The sequence below is a fragment of the Sceloporus undulatus genome, chromosome 3, assembly GCF_019175285.1.
Source record: "Sceloporus undulatus isolate JIND9_A2432 ecotype Alabama chromosome 3, SceUnd_v1.1, whole genome shotgun sequence".
Classification (NCBI taxonomy): domain Eukaryota; kingdom Metazoa; phylum Chordata; class Lepidosauria; order Squamata; family Phrynosomatidae; genus Sceloporus; species Sceloporus undulatus.
Genome location: NC_056524.1, coordinates 97,939,354 through 97,962,479, shown reverse-complemented (window position 1 = coordinate 97,962,479; position 23,126 = coordinate 97,939,354). Strand labels below are relative to the sequence as shown.

Below are 23,126 nucleotides of genomic sequence, written 5' to 3'. Positions count from 1 at the left end.
AGAATTCATTTTCATAAGCAAAGATCCAGGGGTTACAGATTTAAATTATCTACTGCATTTTTTACCATTTTCAAGCACTAAAATGTATTAGCAGCTATTTTTTATGATAGATAGATTGACATTCCAGTGCCAGATTGAACATAGGCCGTTACAAGACAATATATGCAAATAAGAAGATGCACACTTTTTAAAATATATACTTCACAATCATTCTACAACATGAATATGTGTAGTCCAGCGTGCACCTTCAACTACTCCAGACACCTCCACCTCCAATAAAATTCCGCCAGATGCCAAATCATACACCCAAAAAGCCTGTAGAAGGCATGATTTGCCCCTTAAGCATAATTTCTACCCTCAGGGCTATTTTATGTCTTAAAAGCCATTCTTTAAAAACTAGAATGGCCTCTAGACACCCAACCTAAAGTTGCCCATCCTCGATCAATATGTAGACACCAGATTTTAGAATACAAAAGAAGCAGTGGAATTATACAACCTAGAACTAGGCTTGCCAGATGAAATATATTCAAGATCCTGACATTTCAGAGCCAAAACCTGAGACATAGGGACAATTCCTGGTACCTTCACAAGGAGCAGCCATGTGACTAAACATGATTAAGCATCAGTCACTTCTCTTCAGAGTATATCATTCGATTTTTAAAACCCACAAAGTTTAACATAAAAGAAAATGTTTCTCTAGTTGAAAATTCAATTTTTCCAGCTATGCGTTCTACAATCAGCTCTGTCTAGATATGTTTGCAAGTCCTCTTCTTTATAATACATGTGATTTTTAAACCAACCAAAGACAGTTTTGCAACCTCTCATTTGAAAATAAGGGCAGGGGAATGACAAACTGTTCCAAGCTTTGTTTAATCGTTTTTCCAAGGCTGGCTTTTTAACATAGGGCCATTGTTACTCTTATCACTTCAAATATTTTTCAAATTCTGCATTTTAGAAATAAGTATGGGGAGAGGAAAGAAGAGGGGGAGAAAAAGAAAAGAAAAAAGGCATTTAGGCAGTTGTGGACAGGCATAAGGAGGAGGAGGAAAAGATGCTTAGCAAGTTGTAAGGAGAGAACAGCAACAGAACAACAAAGAGGAGAAAGATAGGGAATGGGGAGCAAGGGAGATCATGGCTGTACACAGGCTTTCTGAGTGAGGAGAAAATCTGAAGGATATGGAAAAAGAAGAAGAAAGAGAGAAAGAGAATGAGAGAAAGAAAGAAAGAAAGAAAGAAAGGAGAAGATGTTTGGCTAGGAGTTACTGTGGAATGGTGAAAGAGAAAGCTCATGAGAGAGAGAGAGAATGGAGAAAAGAAGTGAAATCAAGAATTAAATGAGGAAAGGATCAATTGCCTTAGCAGAGCTGAGAAGTAAAAACATTTGTACTTCATACATTATAGAATCATAGAATAATAGAATCGTAGAGTTGGAAGAGACCACTAGGGCCATCCAGTCCAACCCCCTGCCATGCAGGAAATCCAAATCAAAGCATCCTTGACAGATGGCCATCCAGCCTCTGTTTAAAGACCTCCAAGGAAGGAGACTCCACTACTTTCCAAGGTAGTGTGTTCCACTGTCGAACAGCCCTTACTGTCAGGAAGTTCCTCCTAATGTTGAGCTGCAATCTCTTTTCCTGCAGCTTGCATCCATTGTTCCGGGTCCTGTTCTCTGGAGCAGAAAAAAACAAGCTTGTTCCCTCCTCAATATGACATCGCTTCAAATATTTAAACAGGGCTATCATATCACCTCTTAACCTTCTTTTCTCCAGGCTAAACATCCCCAGCTCCCTAAGGCGTTCCTCATAGGGCATGGTTTCCAGACCCTTCACCATTTTTGTCGCCCTCCTTTGGACACGCTCCAGTTTCTCAATGTCCTTTCTGAATTGTGGCACCCAGAACTGGACACAATATTCTAGGTGGGGCCTGACCAAAGCAGAAGGCACTATTACTTCTCTTGATCTAGACACTATACTTTTATTGATGCAGCCTAAAATTGCATTAGCCTTTTAGCTGCCGCATCACACTGTTCGCCCATGTTCACTGTGGTCTACTTGGACTCCTAGATCCCTTTCACACGTAGTTTCATTCAGCCAGGTGTTACCCATCCTATATCTGTGCATTTTATTTTTCCGCCCTAAGTGCAATACCTTACATGTCTCCGTGTTGAATTTCATTTTGTTAGCTTTGGCCCAGCTTTCTAGTCTATTCAGGTCATTTTGAATCTTGATCCTGTCCTCTGGGGTATTAGCTATTCCTCCTAATTTGGTGTCACCTGCAAATTTGATAAGTATGCTCCCAATTCTGTCATCCAGGTCATTGATAAAGATGTTGAATAACACTGGGCCCAGGACAGAGCCCTGTGGGACCCCACTGGTCACTTCTCTCCAAGATGAAAAGGAGCCATTGTTGAGCACCCTTTGGGTTCAGCCAGTCAACCAGTTACAAATCCATGTAACAGTTACCTTGTCTAGTCCACATTTTACAAGCTTGTTTGCAAGAATGTCATGGGAAACCTTGTCAAAGGCCTTGCTGAAATCAAGATAAACTATATCCACAGCATTCCCTTCATCTGACAAGCTGGTAATTTTATCAAAGAAAGAGATTAGATTTGTCTGGCATGACTTCTTTCTCTGAAACCCGTGTTGACTTTTTGTGATTATGGAATTGCCATCTAGATGTTCACAGACTCTTTGTTTAATTATCTGCTCCAGAATCTTTCCTAGTACTGATGTCAGACTAACTGGACAATAATTGTTGGGATCCTCTTTTTTCCCCTTTTTGAAGATGGGGACAACGTTTGCCCTCCTCCAGTCTGCTGGGATCTCTCCTGTTTTCCAGGAGTTTTCAAAGATTATTGCCAATGGCTCCGATATTACATTTGCCAGTTCTTTTAATATCCTTGGATGGAGTTCATCTGGTCCCGGAGACTTAAATTCATTTAGATTAACAAGGTGTTCCTCTACTATCTCTTTACTTATTCTGTACTGAAATGCCCCTATCCTGTCCTCTGCTCCATTATCCTCAGGTTGAGCACCCTTTTCATTTTCTGACAAGACTGAGGCAAAGAAGGTGTTGAGTAATTCTGCCTTTTCTCTGTCCCGTTAACATTTTGCCATCCTCTCGACGCAGTGGCCCTACCATTTCTTTCTTCTTACTTTTGCTGCGGACATATCCAAAAAAGCCCTTTTTGTTGTCTTTAACCTCTCTAGCAAGCCTGAGTTCATTCTGTGCTTTAGCTTTTCTGACTTTACCCCTACACATGCCTGCTATTTCTTTGAATTCCTTTTTCGTGATTTCCCCCTTTTCCATTTCTTATACATGCTCCGTTTAAAATTTAGCTCGGTTGAAAGTTCCTTAGTCATCCATCCTGGTTTCTTGAGACACCTTCCATTTTTCTTTTTCACTGGAACTGTTTGAAATTGTGCCTTCAGTATCTCCCTTTTGAGAAAATCCCATCCGTCCTGAACTCCTTTATCTTTTAATATTTCTGACCATGGAATCGCCCTCAATTCTTCTCTACGTTTACTGAAATTCGCTCTCCTAAAGTCTAGAATGTGTGTCTGACTATGCCTGGTTTCTCCTTTCCACTGTATTACAAACTCCAGGAGAACATGATCACTTCCACCTAATGATCCCACCACTTGCACCCCATTAACCAAGTCATCCTTGTTGGTTAGGATCAGATCTAAAATAGGTGACCCCCTTGTTGCCTCTTCCACCTTTTGGACAATGAAATTGTCTTCCATTGCTAACAATGATGTCCCCACACACACATACACATACATACTGGTACATCAGGCCAAGAAAGGAAACTGCTCTGTGATTTCAACCATTTATGACAGATAAAAAGAGCAGCATAGGTCAGATAAGTCATAAAGCAGAAATCCTATGTTAGCATATTCTGTGACTTCTGAGATGGCTTCTGATGGCAACCATGGTTGGAAAACTTGGAGAAGAAGGGAGAGGACAAGGTGTGTCTTATGGTACATCTAAAGCAGCCACTATACACACAAACACATGTGCACATGCAGAGACATGCAGAGACACACACATACACACACCTTTCCAAGACAACGATCTCACTCTGAGGTTCTTTCCCTTTGTCCTGAAGACCAAAGAAGTTCCAAGTTCTGAAATCAAATAATCCTATCTAAGACTGTGATTGCCCATAGAGGTTTTTAATTTACACCCAAAACCTGTTGTTTTCTTGTTTGTATCCTTTATGGTTGTTTATTTTGTTGTTATATTTCTTCAATAAAATTTAATGAGGGAAGAAAATGCAGCCTAGAAGACCATAATTCATTCAGATTAGGAATGAAACATTATTCTGAACTTTACTAGGCAACTGTCTGACAGCCTGCAAACTTTGTCATGGCCTTGTGTATTTAGTTGCATTTGTCATTACATGAAACCCGTGTAGGATATAAATTGATATGAAAGAGCATTTTTACTGCCTCACAAGCACTGGGCAATGACTGCAAAAATGCCTAGTGATATAGCATCAAAATAAAAGAAACATTTAATTCAGAATGTATTTAATGAAGTATATATTTACTGCATTTACCATTACAAAAGAGAGAGCAGTTTATCACACTCTAAATAATGTGATTTATTCCTGATGGGATAGAGTCGCATTTGGGGTTAAACACAGGTATTATTGTAGGTGAATTGATTGCCACTGCTGCCAGGCACCTACAACCCTGGTCCCAGCTGCGCTCAGACAGCCGCTTTGCAAAAATGGCAAGTTCCCATTTTTGCAAAGCAGCCATCTGGGTGTGGCTGGGGTACAGGCTGCAGTTGCCTTGTAGCAGCAGAAACAATTTCAATATGATAATACCTACGTTTAACCCCAAATGCAACTGCATCCCATCGGGGATAAGTCACATTATTTAGAATGCGATAAACTTCCAAATAAAATACATATTTCAGTAGATCCTTGACAGCTTTAATTCCTTTATATTATAAATAAAATCAGGTGTGTTTTTTAAAGAAAGTTGTTTTGAAGGTCCTTTCTTCCTGTTCTCTAATATCTCACATTATTTGGCACGATAACTAATTTTCTAATGGCACTTTTATTGAATTTCTTTGGGTAGAGCATGAGTACCAGTAAGCGATGCCTTGTTTTGTTCAATTCCTCTTTTGTAGCCTTGTACATTTTTTAACTTTTTATTTTATACATAGTTTTTTTTAAAAAAAATACACATAAAAATTAAAATTAAAACCAAACAACAAAATCAACCCAAGAACACTCTGTGAACAGATCACAAGCTTATCTTTCCTCTAACTCATCCCGCCCCCCCCCCCCCCCCCCCCCAGAGCTGTACATGGTTTCCTGGAAACAGACTTAAATATTTTTTTGAAATTTACAAAAACCAAATAGGAAGACTATTTTTCTTTAAATGATGTACCTCTTCCATTGGGGGTTTCATTATATTACAAAGTCTTTCCATTAAAAGAGAATCCCATATTCTATTCCACCAACCCTCCAGGTTTAATTGACCAGTTATTTACTTATGTAGGATACTGGTTCATAGAGTAGGAGGCTACAGTGACTAGGCTATGAAAAGAAGGGATTAATATGTATGGGCACAACAGGGTAAACTGTTTATTCTGTGGAATAAATGTAATTCTTGTTTTGTTATATTGCAAATTAAGAATCAATTAAACTAAAATGCATACTCTTCATACATGAAGTCACACAAGGTTTCTAAAAAGAAATCAGAATTGGCCTCAGGTTGGTGTGAAGGAGCCAGTGGGGTGTAGTGGCCTGAGCACTGGACTAGCACTCTGGGAGACCAGGATTTGAACCTCTGCTCAGGTATAGCATTCCAGTGGGTGATCTTGGGCATGTCATCCTCTCACAAACTCCTAGGAAGACAATAGCAAACCCCCTCTGACAAATCTTGAAAATTCACCTTAGAGTCACCAAAAATCAGGCATGACATGAAGTCACATAACAGATGTACAAACCAGGGGAAATATATTTAAATTTATCATTGTAAAGGCCTACAATAAACAGTGCAAATAGGGAAGAAAGAACCAAATCAAAGGAAAGTCTGGCTTATATTCTAATCATTTCCTATTGTTCACTCAGCATTCTACCACTGTATGGAAACACAGGTGATCCTTCCAGATATTCAACCATAAGCTAAATTTACACAGGAGGCCTAATTATGACACTCCTTTGTCAAGATACTTTATATAAGGAAACTTGACACCTTACTCCAGGTGGTGCTACAAACTTTCCTAGCTTTCATATCAGAGCAACAATGAGAGCTTTCTTCCTGTTGCTAATTGTTGGACAGAGGACTGTTTCATGGACGTTAGATTAGGAAGAGAAGAGGGAGAATATTAACACTTCCTCTCATCAAGTACTGAAGTCCAGATAAAAAGGGGTCTGCAGTCATATAAGAAATAGTCCATAAATATTGAGGTGATTGCCAGCAGACGATTTATCCTCACCACCAGTTAAGTCCTTGGGCTGCAATGCTAAACACACTTACATGGAAACGAACTTTGCCTAACACAATGAAATTTATGATATTGGTTATTAATCTTTGGTTCTCCAGATGTTTGGGCCCCAGTTCCCAGAATCACTCACCACTGGTTATGTTAACTGGAACTTCCGGGAGTTGATTTCCAAAACATCTAGAGAAGTACAGGTTGAAAATCACTGATTTATTAGATTTCTTTCAAATGTTATCCCTCAAGTAGGGGTGGAAAGAAACATCATTGGATTTGACAGTCTTGATGGAAGCAACATTTCTTCAGCTTACAGGGCGTGTTGTAAAAAAAAGCACACCATACTTCAAGCAGTCACACATTTGTATGAGAAATAACAGCTTATATTTTAACGTTTGAATGGCTAAAATGTACATAATTGAACAAAATATACATAAATATACTTTTCAACAGTAGAAAAGAGGGGCATCAGGTAAACTGCACAAATCAGGAGAAATATACAAATCAGGAGAAATGCACATAAAATAGGGAAAATTTCAGAGCAGGCAGAGTACGGACATTCTCCTAACCCAATATGAAACAAGAGCAGAATGGATTCTGCAGTGGCACTCAGAAGAACTCAATGAGATCAAAAGTAAGAAAGTTTGTCATAGCTATAATCAAGGTGCCTGAATACCCCGAAGGTATCAGATTTTGTGTAATCTTTGATGCTCTGTAGGGTCAGCTTGGTTGGAATTTGGAAGGAAGTCCTCCAGGGAACATCAGGGCTGTAGACTATGTTCAGAAGAGGGCAAACTGCCTCTGAGTATAGCATGCCTCGCCTGAGAAAACCTTCATGCTGTCACTGTAAGTTGACAGGTGACTTGAAGGCGCATACTTTAGTTTACAATCAAGGCAGGTATGCCAAAGGCATACAATGCTATTAAGACATGTATGCTTTTTAAGGCATTATTTATTCCTGTTAGGAATGTATGACAAGTTACTCCAGCAATTTATGATACAAAATTTCTGCTTGAAGGAGAATTCAGAGAAGCTTCCCCCTGTTTTGTCACATTCCCAGGGCACTCATTCGATGCCTATATGTGCTAAAGAAGAAGCTTAATGAAACAGAAGATGAAGCTGAGTAATGCTGCTATGTGGCCTGAAGTGAAGCCAGCTCCTTTTAGCTCCCATTTACTGAGCACAAACATGCACTTACCAGCCTTAATAGAATTATTAAGTTTTCATGGATCCATAAAAAAGAAAGAGCAAAAGAGGTATTTTAAATGACATGCAGTCTCATCCTGTGCCTGTTTCTTTGGAAGTGAGCAGCACCACTAAATTCAACATGACTTACTCCCTGGGAAGCATGCCTAGAAGTGCAACCTTCATTACTCCATTATTGTATGCTCTCAATAGATTGTATTATTATTAGTATTATTCATAAAAATAGGGGGTGGAATTAGTTTTCTGTTTACAATCTGACTCATGAATTCAATTCTCCTCTATTACTGAACAGCACACAAATGACTTGGAAATTGAAAAAGGAACACAAAAAGGCCCTAAATGGCTCAAAGAAGGAAAAAATGTCCCCCGCTTCCTAGAAGGAATTGGGAGGCAAATGGGGCACAGCAATTTGAGGTGTGTCATGAGGGCTGTAACACATGGGGAGCCAATAAAGCCCCATAGTTCTTGATGTTGATGGGAATTGTGGGTCAACACCATCTGGCTCCCCAGAGATGTTGGAGTGTTACAACCCCCATGACACACCTCAAATTGCTGTGCCCCATTTGCCTTCCTTCTAGGAAGTGGGGGACATTTTTTTTTCCTTCTTTGAGCCACTTAGGGCCTTTTTTCCCCTCTACAACAGAAGTAACCAGGAAGTCACTTTTACAGTACTTTCTGGGGATTATCGCACCACTGAAAAATGTGTCTTATCACTGCTGAATTGAAGCTTGATTTGGGCTGTACCGTGGTGTTATCTCACTTTTTTTCTACCCAAAACCACCATCCTGGTACAGCCCAGCTCCCTGAACTTGCTTTGGCAGCCATTTTTCAAAGTCAGGAGGTTTTGCTATAATCTATAAATCACAGGCTAATATCAATTTGAAATTCTTTGGTGCACTCCATTTTCTAGCATATGTTTGCAATATGATCCCTAGTGCCTCTTTTCTGAACCCTGCTTGGACATCTGTCATTTCTCACTCCATATACAGTAAAAGTCTTTGTTGCAGAATTTTCAGCATCACTTTGCTTGCATGGGAAATTAGTGCAATGGTCCTATGATTACTGCAATCGCTGCTGTACCATTTTTAGGGGATTGAAATGTATATTGAGTGTTTCCAAACTGTGGCCCATTTCTCTGTTTTCCATATTTGTTGGCAACATTTAGTTAAACCCTGAGTAGATCTTGTCTCTGTATCTTGAAGCAGCTCTTCAAGATGGAATGTCACCTGCTCCTAGTGATTTATTTCTCCCAAGTGCTCTGAGTTTAGCTTCCTGAAATTGTAGGTTTATCTTCAGATGTTCTTCTTTGAATGGACCTGTCATCTTTTCATTTCTTTTTTTATTGCTTTTCAATGTATTGTCCCATTGTCTTTTTATTTCTATTTGATCCTGTATTATGTTCCCCTGCTAATCATATAGCATCCCCACTCTTGGCTGAAATGTCCCCTTGATGTCTCAGATCTTCTGGAAGAGGCCTCATATTCTTCCTTTTTTGTTGCCATCTTCTATTTCTCTGCATTTGTTATTATAGTAGTTCACTTTGTCTCTGCACACAAGTCGTTGAACAGTTGCATTCAAGGTTCTGATCCTATTTTTGTCACTTTTTGCTTTTGCTTCTCATCTGTCCTTAACTGCTTGAAGAATTTCATCTCTTATCCAGTGAAACTTTTCTTTCTTTTCATCAACAGATAGTGTCTTTTTACATATCAACCTGACAATGTCTGCCTCCTGGTCAATTAGTGTTAATAATTAAAATAGTGCAATCTATTTTTCACATTATCTTTACATCCTACAGAGTTGTTCTTCAGGTTGTATTTTGGCACAATGGTTGGTTTGATATTTTTTTTAGCTTTACTCTAATTTATGGTCTGTACCACAATCTGCTCCCAGTCTTGTTTTTGCAGAGAGAATGGAATGTCCACATCCCATCTGCAAAATGGGAACGATTACACTGAAGTGACTTTAAGAATTACTGAGCTAAAGTCAGAAAACTGCTTTCTATACACAGAAAAAGTGAATTTGGAAATATTGCTGTTTTGGACTACAACTCCCAGAATCTCTCAATTAACATGGTTACTATGGTGCTGAGATCACTGAATCTGTACAATTTAAAATATCAAAGAAGCAAAATGTAATTTTAAAAATTATATCTGTGGCTTCAGCCATGGGCTAAACAGACTGGAACTGCACTTTTGCAAAGAACCCAGAATTCTCACCTAGATAGCATCACTTACTCTGAACTAGAGTTCCCAAGAAATCCTGAGTGCTGTCTTTGCTACAGAATTAAATTGATTTCTTCCTCAAATCCTTTCTTCTTTGCCACTTTTTAAGTACCTCTTCAAACTACAGTTAAAGTTGCATGAAACTGAGATAACTATGCAGTGCAAATGCACTTTTACTCTCTTTTTAATGAAACATGGCAGTCCAAGCCAGCTAGTGATGTAAACAGGTACCAAGTAGCCTGGCTACAATTCAGATAAAACAAACTAAATGAGTAATATCACAGCTGTACCTTCCATTCCTTCTCCCTTTTCTCTTCCCCCCTCCCTTTTTTTTCCTCTTCTTTCCCATACCCATTGCTTATTCAGCCTCTGTCTCCCCCACCCATGAATCAGGTATGAATCATATATTTATACAGTCAGAAAGAGAAAAATCAGCCAAGTAAGGTAGAAGCTGGAATTTTTTGCTACAGCATTTAAATAGTTGTTTGTTAATAACTCTAATAAACACACATGTACATGGAGTCAAGAAATATGCAAGGTGTTCACTAGGCAGCTGAATTAAACCAAAGTCATGTAATATTTATATCCTTCCTCTAAGGGGCTAAAGGCAGCATTCATGTTTCTCCTCCTCAATTTTATCTCCACAAACCTCTAAAGCAGATGAGGCTGCAATAAAACATATATAAATCATAAAGTTTCACCAGCCTACACACACATAGATCTCACTGAGGACCAGGAGGTCAAAAGTGGCACAAGGAAATGTTCTCAGCGCAGAGATGGGAGGACTGTTTTTGTTGGAGGGCAGAGCTGCAGGAGACCTCCTTTTGCAACTTTCCCAACAGGTAATGAGAAAGAAAGACTTTTTGTTTCTTGGGGGGGTGCAGGTGGTGGAGACCTTCTTTTGCAACTTTTGCAACTTTGCCAACACACACACACACACACACAGAGAGAGAGAGAGAGATTGAGGCTATTTAGGGTGGTTAACAATAACAGCAAACAGCTGCTGGATATCTTTTTTGCAACCTTCCCAACACAACCACAGAGAGAGAGACTGTTTTTGTTGGAGGAAGGAGCTGCTGGATATTTCCTTTTGCAACTCTTAGAACTTTCCTGACACAAAAACATGCAGAGGGCTTGTCTACATTAGCGCTATATTCTGAATTCCCCTCAGGCTGACCCCATGGTGTTTTTACCATGCAGCCCCAAAACCTGAATTGGGCCCATCATCAAGCCCACTGTTTTGTAAACACTCCCCACACTGATTCGGAGTTTCCACCCCTTATCCCACAGTTTAAAAACTTAACTTATGATACAGGTTTTCCAAAAAAAACAGGAGCAAAACATGGCAGCAACGGGCAGCAAGTGGTGGCTGCCAAGCCCTCAGCATCCCTCCCGAATTGCTCTGTGGTGTGAGTCTCTCTGAGGTGAGAATAAAGCTGGGCACCTCATTCTAACTTCAGAGTGACTTGCGCCTGTAGTGCCAGTGCTGGCTGGCTTGCAGGGACCACATCCGCCTGTCATCTCAGCTGGTAAGAAGTGAGAGAATTTGGCAGGAATGTAGAGGCCAGAATACTCCAGAGAGTGCCCAGGAGATTCTGGCAAGTGTAGACAAATCCAAAGAAAGAGAGAGAGAGAAAGAGAGATGCTTTCTCTGTTGTGGGAAGTGGAGCTCCTAGATACTTCCTTTTGCAACTTTTCAAATTTTCCCAACACAAACACACAGAGAGGGGAGTTGGTTTCATGGGGGGGGGGGGCAAGCTGCTGAACACCTCCTTTCAAAACATTCACAAAAGGATTTACATTGTTATAGCCTGAACTGCATTAGCATGAGTCACCAATTCTGGACATTGATTGTCGCAAGAGCACCCCAATTTCTCCTTTCCTAACCCAGTACCTTAACCCATAACAATGCAGAAGGCTGATTAAAACCTGTTCTTACTTCCTACCTCAGATTACAAGACCAAGGAGGAGAAAGGTTGTCATTCACTTGGCAAGCCATAGTACTTGGCTTTTGGATCCATCTGAGTTGCTGAACAAGCTTTGTAGGCCCACCATGTTTGTTCTGGGAGTGGAATTATGTTTTTTTAGGCTCACTTCAAAGAAAGCAATATTACTTATGATAAATAGGACAGTAAATAATGCTTCAATTCATACACTATTCTGCAAAGGTAGTCTGAGCTGTCAGAACTCAGCTGGTGACTTTTACAAGAAAGAGTAAGCAAAAGAGTGCAAGCTGGACAAGATCCAAACTATGAGGAAAGATGTCCAAGGAAAAGGCAAATCAAAATTGCTTGCTGAGACAGGAACTATAGCCAATGTATCTAGGGAGTCATAAATCTAATACTCACATGCACACTGAGCAGGCTCCTTAAGATATTTAAAAATACATCAATTTTGTATCTTGAGCAAAAGCCAGAGAATTTCCAAAGAATAAATGCTACCATCATTAAAATAAACTATTTGCAGTGGTTTCATTGGGATACTGTGGATTCTAATGAGCAATCACAAATGCAACCTAGCTTTCGCTTTTTCAAAATATTCTTCAGCTTTCCTTGAAATATCTGCTTCCTGGTTTTTAATGTCTCATTTTCTTTGGTTCAAGGTTTTTTTTTTTACCCTTTGTACTTTTGAAGCTTTATTGTTAGGTCTTTCAGCATCTCATTTCCTTGGCAGCTATTCATTTTACTACCATTTACTTTTCTTCTTAGGAATGCCTGTACTGCCTAATAAAAAGGTGTAGAAAGTTTGGCTGCATTATACACACACATATACACCATTCATGGAAGAATGTTGTTGCGCCTTGTTAAATTTTTAAGACTTTATGGCTTTCTTTCCCCTTGGTTGCCTTAGGCAGACTGGAAGCTGTACAGTAGCATTCAATTAACCTAGCTTAATATTCCACTGCCACTTGCACCAGAGAAACCAAACAGAAATTTGATGCAAGATGAAGCATGTGCATGGTTCATATCAAAAAACATGACAGCTTTCAGCATTAATTTTATGAGGTTGGAAAGAATATAGAAAACACTGCACTCTTGAAGGTTGGTATTCTGCTTCCTGGTTGGGGGAGGAAATATGGCACCATTCTGATCGTTGCTAGAAAACAAGACTCTCTGGGCCAGAAAGCTAGGCAAAAACAGAATGGATGAGAGTCCTATGTAAGGTTTAGAGTGGCATGTAGTGCCACCCAGTGGTTAGCTTCATTCTTAGTTTCCAAATCAAAAACACCATTTCTAACATATTGTATAGACAGGAAATGCTTGTATGAAATTACAGAGTAGTCTGTTGAAACGTTATACTGTCTGTACAGACATACACAGCCATATACACACATAAGGGAAATGTAAAATACAAATGAACAGGACTTATATTAACTAGACTGTGCTGCAAAAGTGAAAGACCAGGCTGGAGAACCTGTAAATGGAAAAGCAGGTTGACTGGTCCAAGATATTTTACTGGAGCAGCAAAAAGTGTCTCCCATTCACCTGAGTCAAGGGACATAAACCAGTCAAGTTATATGAGCATCCAAGGCAGAAAATTTCACAAGTGCCTTTCCCCATCCTCATTAGATGCCTTTTCATGGCATCCAAAATATGCTGTTTGACTGCCATCCCAGTTTGCCTAATCATACAGCTAAGCCTGATTCCAAAACATAAGTGGTGGAGGGAGGGAGAATTCAACCAGAAGGATATAACCTAATTTATCTGACTCAGCCCTTGATATCCCTGTGTCCAAAAGACCTATGAGGAACCAAACCACACATTCACCAAAGTCTTATCAGAAAGACAACCAAACTAGAAGTTTGTAAGACTGGAGCCAAAGCTCTCAACCATATGCTGGGGGGGGGGGGGGGGATAACTTGATAGGTTTACAATCCCTGCAGTTCCCCAGCCAGGAATGACAATAGTTGTGCTAGCTGAGGAATTCTGTTGAGTTATTCTACAAAAAAAGCAATGTTTTCAAGTTCTTACCTAGACAGGGTTGCCATAAGTCAGGACCTCCAAACCGGGACAAATGGAGGACAAATGGAGGACAGCATTTTCAAATGTAGGGCACATTTTTAAAAATGGAGGACATGCGAAAAAAATTGACTTTTTTTTAAAAACTGTTAATATAAATGCATGTTTCTTAGGCATGATCAAAATGGAGGACATTTTGGCATTATTCCTAGACAGATGGCAGAAATGTGCTTCCCTTTCTGGCCAAACACCCCCCCCCCTTCCAAAACACACACGAAGCACATTTGGGCATTTCACATGGCTTTATTTAACATGGCCTCTTGCACATTTCAGAGGCTTATTGCATAACCAGACCCTTTGGGTTTAACACTTAACATGGTTTAACATTTAACATGGCTATTATTAACATAGCCTCTTACATATTGCAGTTGCTTCCATAACCAAACCCATATTTCAGTTGTCTGTTCATAGCTTGGATTGTTGGGATTATGTAACACTGAGCCATGATGGCTAGTGGTGCAAAACAAGAATGGCCAGAGGTGGTGACATTAATGTTGATTAAGGTGCGGCAGGACCTCAATCCTCCCCCTGCCAGACAGGCCTGATAATATCATCATCATCATCATCACCACCACCTCCACCGCTACAGCGTGAGAGAGCCACTGAGGCCGAGAGATTGCGCCTTTCCAACCCAAAGTGTATTTCTATGCTTTTCAGGATTCTGTTAGCCTGAAAAGCCTAAAAAATACACTTTGGACTGGAAAGTCACTCTCTCTCGGCCTCAGAACCCTTTGGATTACTGTGAAAAGATTTCCCCAAATGTCCCCTGCAGTGTTGATTTCAAATGTCTCAAACGTACACAACAGTAACACTGAAATGCTAGGTACACTAAGATTATTATACAATACTCACACAGCAAGGCCTTTGGATGATGATGATGATGATGATGATGATGATGATGATGATGATGATAATAATAATAATAATAATAATAATAAACATGAAAGGTCCCTTTGCAAACTCACTCACACTCACACAGCTAGGCTTTTGGATGGTGATGATGATGATGATGATAATAATAAACGTGAAAGGTCCCTTTGCAAACTCACTCACACTCACACATAGGCTTTTGGATGGTGGTGATGAGGATGATGAGGATAATGAACGGGAAAGGTCCCTTTGCCAAACTCACTCACACTCACACAGCTAGGCTTTTGGATGGTGATGATGATGATGATGAGATAATGAACGTGAAAGGCCCTTTGCAAACTCACTCCCACTCACAGCCTAGGCTTTTGGATGGTGTGATGAGATGATGTATGAATGTGAAAGGTCCCTTTGCAAACTCACTCACACTCACACAGCAGGCTTTTGGATGGTGGTGATTGAATGATATGATGATATGAACGTGAAAGGTCCCTTTGCAAACTCACTCACTCACACAGCTAGGCTTTGGATGGTGGTGATGATGTGATGATGAATAATGAATGTGAAGGTCCTTGCAAACTCACTCACACTCACACAGCTAGGCTTTTGGATGGTGATGATGATGATGATGATGATGAATAATATAAACTGAAAGGTCCCTTTGCAAACTCACTCACACCACACAGCTAGGCTTTTGGATGGTGATGATGATGATGATTATGAACGTGAAGGTCCCTTTGCACATCCCTCCACTCCACACGCTAGGCTTTGGATGGTGATGTGGGTGATGTGATGTTACCGTGAAGGTCCCTTTGCCCTCACTCCCATCACACAGCTCGCTTTTGTGGTGTGTGTGTGATGGTATGACCGTGAAGGTCCCTTTGCATCACTCACACTCACACAGCTAGGCTTTTGGATGGTGATGATGATGATGAGTATAATAAACGTGAAAGGTCCCTTTGCAAACTCACTCACACTCACACGCTAGGCTTTTGGATGGTGATGATGATGATGATGGAGGATGATGAATGATGATGAAACGTGAAAGGTCCCTTTGCAAACACTCACTCACACTCACACAGCTAGGCTTTTGGATGGTGATGATGATGTGATGATGATGATAATACGTTGAAAGGTCCCTTTGCAAACTCCACTCACACTCACCACTAAGACTTTTGGATGGTGATGATAATGATAAAACCCCCCCCCCCCCGCCCGGAGAGGCCTACCTTTGGTCCTCTCCTTTCCCTTTTGCTGCTGCTGCTGCTACCGCTTTTGTTGCGGCTGGGGCTGACCTCCGCTCCAGTCCTTTGCCGGCCCAGGAAGTAAACAGAGGAGAGCTCCTCCTTTTTAAGCTGGACAGCCAATGGGGCAGAGAGCTGGAACAGCCCCGCCCCTGCCAGCAGTCATAGACTACTGAAGCAGGGGGCGGGCTGTTCTGCTATTGGCCAGCCAGGCCCAGCCTGCCAGCCAATAGAAGGTGGTCCTCCAGCGCGCCCGGGAAGATTTGTGAGTGTGGGCGTGCGGAGGCGCAGGGCTCAGCACAGGCAGCAGGCCTGGCTTATGGAGCCCAACCGCGGAGGCAGCTAAGGCTGCGGCGGCGGCGGTGGCGGCGGCGGCGGCCAGAGGAGCAGCCACAGCAGCAGGCCACACAGCGACGGCTGCAATGGTGGTGGCGGCGGTGGCGACTACAAGAGCAGCCAAAGGCGCCGCCATAGCGGCGCAATAAAAAAGCCCGGGGGCGGGGGCAAACCCGGGGGCGGGGGGCAAACCGTACCGTGACCGTGCAGACAGTCCAAAAGCAGGAAATTCACGCCCCCCACCGGGTTATGGCAAGCCTATACCTAGACCCACCTTCACACACTATGCAGCAATGTGTATTAGTAAATTCACTGGGATATGAGCATGCACTGAGGAGCAGACTGACCCCTACTGCTGTATATCAGCAGCAGCAGTTAGAGCTGAATTAGAAATCCATTCAATCTACTCGCAAGCTAAAATAAGAGTGCTTAATTACTGGTGTAAAATCAACGAAATGGAGCCAGATAGAGTTCCAAGATTGTGTCTCTTTGAACAGTTAACAATCCTATCTACAAGCAGTTTCATCTATCCAATTAACAAACTATATAAGGAGTTGTGGGCCGGTTACAAACCGGCATTTGGGACGTCCGGAGGATGTCCCATTTTAAAAAAGGGGCGTCTCTTCTAGACGCCCCTGGGCCTAATACGGACTCCGTCCGTACAAGATGGCGCCGTCCTTCTACATGGCCGGCGCCATCTTTGCGTATCGGACGCTGAGCGTCCGTACGCGTCGCGTCCTTTGTGATGTAGCAAGTGCGCCCCTGGCGCCTCGCTACGTCGCAAATGCGACTCTAAAAGTCTTTTTCGGTCCGCAGGGGAGCTGCGCCGTGTGGAGACTCCGGCTCCCCAGAGGACTAACCGGCGCCGGCGGCAGACCGCCGCAAAGCGGCGGTTTGTATCCCACCATGGTCTCTCTGTATGTTGCACACTCAGTGACCAAGCAAAAAGGAATGTGAAATCCTGGATATTGAGGCCCAAAAAGATATAGCCACTCTTAGTAAAGTAGGCAATTTAAAATGGCTGAGCCAATATAAACGGACCTTTCAATTAGCAAACTACCTAAAAATTCAAATGCCAAAACACCTGAGGCAGGTATTTACCCAAGCTAGATTCAAGCAGCTTGATACCATGGTAAGTTTTGGGAGATATAATGGCATTCCTTATGATGAACGAACCTGTATTTGTGGAGATCATGAAAATGAGGATATAGCTCACATATTATTTAAATGCAAACTGTATCAGCTGTATATAGTTGGCTCTCCATATCCACAGATTCTTTATCCATAGATTTAACTAGCCACGGTTTTAAAATATTCCAAAATATATATAAATTCCAAAAAACAAACCTTGAATTTGCTATTTTATATAAGGGACACCAATTTATTATGCCATGGTAGGACTTGAGCATCCATGGATTTTAGTATCCACAGAAGGTCCTGGAACCAAACTCCAGCAGACACCAAGGGCCCACTGTATAAAATAATCACTGATTGCTAATGGATGGAATAGCTAAAGTTTTCACATCCTTCATATAGACCTAATAATGTCTCTCTTTGTTCCTCTCCATCCAGATAATGCTCTATCACTTTACCTTACTAGTGCTTATGAGAGTTTGAAGGAGCAATCTACCTGCTGTGAGCTCTAACCCAAGTTCTTGTGCCATGTACAACAGTACAGTCAGAACAACATTAGGCAGAACATTATTTGCTAATGAACAAAAAAAGAAGGCATGAATAAAATGACTTATTGAAACTTAGCTCTTTCTCTTTTCTTATCACAAACCCATTATCCCACCTTGACACTCTTCTGTTTCAAAGGGAACCCAAGGAACTAAAACAGGTTCCACTGTGATTAAAAGTACCCAGAGGTGCTGAAGCAGTTCTCATTTAACAACCATGTTCCTATTAAGTATGGCTGGGAATAAGCAAAGACCTGATTAATATTTTCTAAGCTAAATATAATTTATCATAGGATTGAAATCAAATGTTGCAGTCCTGAGACCCTTAGAAATGGTTGGTTTGTAAACAGAAGGAACATTTGCAAAACAAATGAGTGGAGAACAGCATGGCTTTTTACTCAGAGTGATGTAGTTTTCCTCCTGGTAGTATTTGAAATATCTTAAGTGTCAGAAACAATTATATTTCTATTTCCCTTGAGTAAAAATAAGTGTGCTTACCTCAAAAATGATCAGTACATAAACACCTGCTAAAATGACTGATGCAATTGTGACTTGTGTCTCTACATTTGCATAAAGGTATTGATATGTCATGGAAAGGGGAACGATTTCTGATTCCTGAAGAACAGCTTGGATACTTATGGATGTTTCATCACTCCTAAAAGAGATTTGGGAGATTGAAGCAAGAATAGTTATGTTTCCCAATCTGAGAAAGCAGTATCATTTCTAAAATTCTAGAGCTATTATTATTTCAACATAACTAATATCATAACTTAAACACATAGCCATGTTTGAATGAAAAATCAGTATGCAAAAGAACCTTGTTGCACCTTTGAGACTAAGCAAAAGAAAAAAGCTGGTGGCATGAACTTTAGTAGACCTGAACCTACTTCCTTGGATACTTATGCATCTCAGATGTCTATGCATCTGAGGAAGTAGGCCCAAGTCTACAAATGCCCATTCTACCAGTTGCTTTTTTCTATTTGCATAATATCATCATTTAGAATATTATAAAACATTAAAAATTTGATTCAGGTTACTTTGAAAAGTAGGCATTTCTATTTGACCCAGAATGTGGTCTTCTTCCATCACTCTCTTAAGCATGGGGCTGATCTAGTAGTAAAATCCTAAGTCATCATTCTATCTGAAAAGACGTTCCTATAATGCATTTATTTTATTTTATTTTTGTCCTAAGCAATGGTGTCTCTTGTTTAATCATGCCCTGCTGCATTACAATCTTTTTTTACTTAGTTATCCCAGAAGGGCTCTGTTTGAGATAGTCATGGTACAGTTTTCTGAAGTGAACTTGGGGCAGAGAGAGAGGAGGGTAACATTCATGCCGTGGTCTTGTGGATGAACAGTAGACATGATTCTTGCACAGAAATAATATGCATTATTTGGACATCTACTAAATTAATATGAAACAACTTTTCAACTGGTTTCTTTGAATCCATGAACTGACCTGTTTAACATCTCAAAGATTCTTGACACAATCACTTGCTCATTGACTCTCAGATTTAAAGGCAGGGTCCAGTTGTACAAGATCTGGGGGCAAATAACATCAACAATGAAAATGAGATTTGTGCTCTTTCCTCAGTTTACTTTACCAGAAGCTAATTTGGTAGAGAAGATTCCTGATATATTAGCAAATACAGAGATCTTCTTAAACCAATGTCTGCATACAAATAAAATCAGAGCCCATCCCTTTTGGTTAAGCGCTCACGATGGTCAATGCATGTTTGATCAATAACAGCTCATTGGAGATGGTTGCTTGATCAATGAAGAAATCTGTCTGCATTTCAAAGGTCGACAAGGAGCAGCCTTCCAGTTGTTGTTGGAGGCAACCCCCCTCACCAACCAGTGGTCATGTTGGATATGCCCGCTGGGAGTTTCAGTCCCAGATCTTGAAAGTAGTGCTTTGCTCTCCCCCAGTGTATATGAACTAAATATCCATTTCATTCAAGAAGATCTCTTTCTCTGAATAGGGATGGGTGAGATGAGAGCTGTGGACATCAAAGGACCAAAGGATATTTGTTTTTATCAAACTGTCATGCTTGGCAGTTGGAGACTTGAAGAACCAGAAGAGCATTCTAGTGAAAATTAATTACTGCTTTATTCCGGATTCTAAGACACACAAAACTACCCACAATGGTTAGAATCAACTCTGAGTTTTCTCAAGTTAATCAACACCTTAAAAGTCTTTTGTCCAGCCCCCCTCCCCACACTTGTAGCACCATTTGCCCATTTCTCAGTTTCTATCTCCCCATCATCTCCCAGGAAAGGAAGGCACTATCATAAACAGTCATAAACAGCCCAGTTCTCCTGCTAGCGCCATCTGCCCCATCTACAATTTTCTTTGATTCCCCCCCCCTCTTTGTTCACCACACTTTGTTGTCAGATTCCTATGGGAATCATAGGAACATGACACAAACACATAGTTTTCTTTCTGCTTATAATATGATTTATTGAATATGCCACTTCAGTGTCCAATATGAAAGAAAACATTGGAAACCTGTCAGGATGGAAATCAAGGGGGACTAACATCTGGGTAGATAACTATAGGATTGCACTGCATGCAAAACTTCTGTTCAGGCATTCACAATAAATATGTGAAGAGGGGAAGTGTTGAAGGCCTATCCCCTCCACAGTCATGCTCCAAATATGGAGAGCAATAGTCTGAAGAGGAGAGCCTTCTCTCTGCATGGAAACCCTCCACAAGACTGGAGACTGAATATTCTCTCTTTGTGGTTTTTTTACAGTTCCTAATCATGTGGAGAGATTCCAAATATTGTGGTAGGTCTCTGCTTCACAATATGACTCCCATGGTAAGGAAAACAACAAGGGAGAGAGCTAGGAAAAGTTTTCAGGTTTCACTTCTTCAAACATTAATTACCAATGCTGAGTACAGCTGAAAATAAATAGTGGTCAGGAACACTGTCTTGTTGAGGTCTAATTCTACTCTGAAATACCTATACAGTCTTGGTAGTACACATCCCTTCCTTGGAGATAACTATTAATTTAAACTTTATGCACATAGCCTTATAACAGGAATTCAAGCATGGTTGTCAAATGACGAAGGATTGTCCATGCCTTCTAAACAAATGAAAGTAGACCATAATCTTCAAGACTCACCTGCTGCTGACGTCGCCTTCTAGGGCCAGAGTATTCGACTTGTCTAATTTGAACAACAATATAATCTTCTGATTGCCGGTCTGCTACAAAAGGCCCTCCAAGTTCTACTTTTAAAAGTGCAGAATCACTGAAGTTGTTAAAGTTCACAACTAATTGAAAAACAGTTAAGGACTACAGTTTATTCTGTGACATTTTGTTTCATTTATGTAATTAATCTATATTCTGCCTTTCTCCCAATGAAGAAAGGCTCCCAATAGCAGTCACAATATAAAACTACATACATTTAAAACAATGGATAATACAAATAATACTTTTGTATTTCAAAGGCCAATGTAGAGGTGAAGTTAGGATCAGCCTCCCTTGATGCTTGAAGCAACTCTTGAGGGAGAGCTTTGGCGATCCTCATGTTGATGGATGTTGAACTGATTTCCTTCAGCTGTCCCGGGTCAGAGTTCTCAACTGTACATTCCCTTCTGTTGTCAACAGGGGTATTTTCTTCCAACAGGGAGAAACTTCCTTCTCTAAGCCCTAGTACAGACAGGCGGAAAGCTTTGGTGTCCTCAGGCGAAAATTAGGTTTCGGGAGCGCGCAGCAACCGCACACTCTCAAACTCTAGCATGTGGCAGTGGCGCCATCATACCGGCCTCCCATCCACATGGGGGCTGCCATGATGAAGCAAACACTGCGCAGCATCCAGACATCGCTGGCAGGAAATGGCATCATGGCGGTGCCCCTTCCTGTTTGCGGCACTGCAAAAAAGAAGCCGCTCTAGGCAGCGTCTTTTGGGCAGCGTGTCGTGCTGCAGCGTATGGCTGCTGCAGCACCAACTTGGGGCAAAGATGGGCAGCACGGAGTTGCCCATCTGTCGAGCCCCTAAGTTAGTCTCAAAGGTGCTACAAGATTCCTGTGTGATGTTGTGTCACTTCTGGTTACTAAAAATGGTGGTTGTGACAGGGCTGGTTTAGGGGCCAAAATTACCCTCAGCTAGATCTGGTCAGGAGGTGAAGGCCCAGGGAAGTTAGAAAGGAAACAGACTGTTGGCAGCTCATACTCTTAGACGTTACATTACAGCACAATTGGTTGATTTGCTCAGCTCAGATGTAGTTGTGCTAGACCCAATGTGGTGTAGTAGTTAGAGTTGGTGTGAGTCATGTTCTGGAGTGCAGAGGACTGCACTACCCCATTTCTTGAGCAACTTTGGGACTCATAGTGGGACAAAGACAGAATATTAAATAGGTAAAGTACTGTATATACTCATGTATAAGTCTAGAAATTTTAGCCAAATAATTGATGCAAAAAAACCTGGGTTGACTTATCCCAGTAAATCTATTTACTGTACATTAACTCTTATTAAAAAAAAAAAAAGAACCATCCCTCTCTCTGAGTAGAGCTACTATTCTTTCAGCCACAGTGCTACTTCTGGCATTTTTGAATGCCCGGGCAGGAAAATAATGGCAGTGGCGGTGGCAGCAGGTCTTTGGCACTTCCCTCAAAGGAGTTATACTGCTTTTGCAATTGATCATGGGTATTCTTGTTCTATTCTACAAATTCCAAGATAACCAGTATTTTTACCATAAGTGATATTACACTATATAGCAAAGGTTCATGGTCCAAAATATATAATTCCTAAATGCATAATACTGGTGTATCGCATTGCTTATACTCCAGTAAATCCACAGTAAGTACTAGTAAAGAATTTGATCCATAGTTATTGATCCATAGTCCTATCCTTAGCAAATGCTTTTAGTTGTAATTAGTCCAAGGCCAACAGAATGCCAGCTTTCTTTTCCATTTCACAACATCTTGCTCATGAGTAGGTGATAGAAATGTATTTTCACCATCCAGCAAGACACAGGCTAAGTTCACTCGAAATCTTTTTTACAATGTACTTCCAGACTCATGTACCAAATTGAAAGCATTTCCTTTCTCGGTGTCTATTTCTGCTTCAGTGCTCTTCCTCCA

General features: G+C 40.9%; 1 protein-coding gene across 1 annotated transcript in view; it reads right to left on the bottom strand.

Moving 5' to 3' along the window:
- Positions 1–23,126, bottom strand: part of OCA2 (OCA2 melanosomal transmembrane protein) — a 224,097-nt gene that overhangs the window by 150,130 nt on the left and 50,841 nt on the right. The window contains 3 exon segments of the mRNA XM_042459282.1: positions 18,534–18,690; positions 19,495–19,577; positions 21,165–21,313. Coding sequence (XP_042315216.1) covers positions 18,534–18,690; positions 19,495–19,577; positions 21,165–21,313 — 389 coding nt within the window.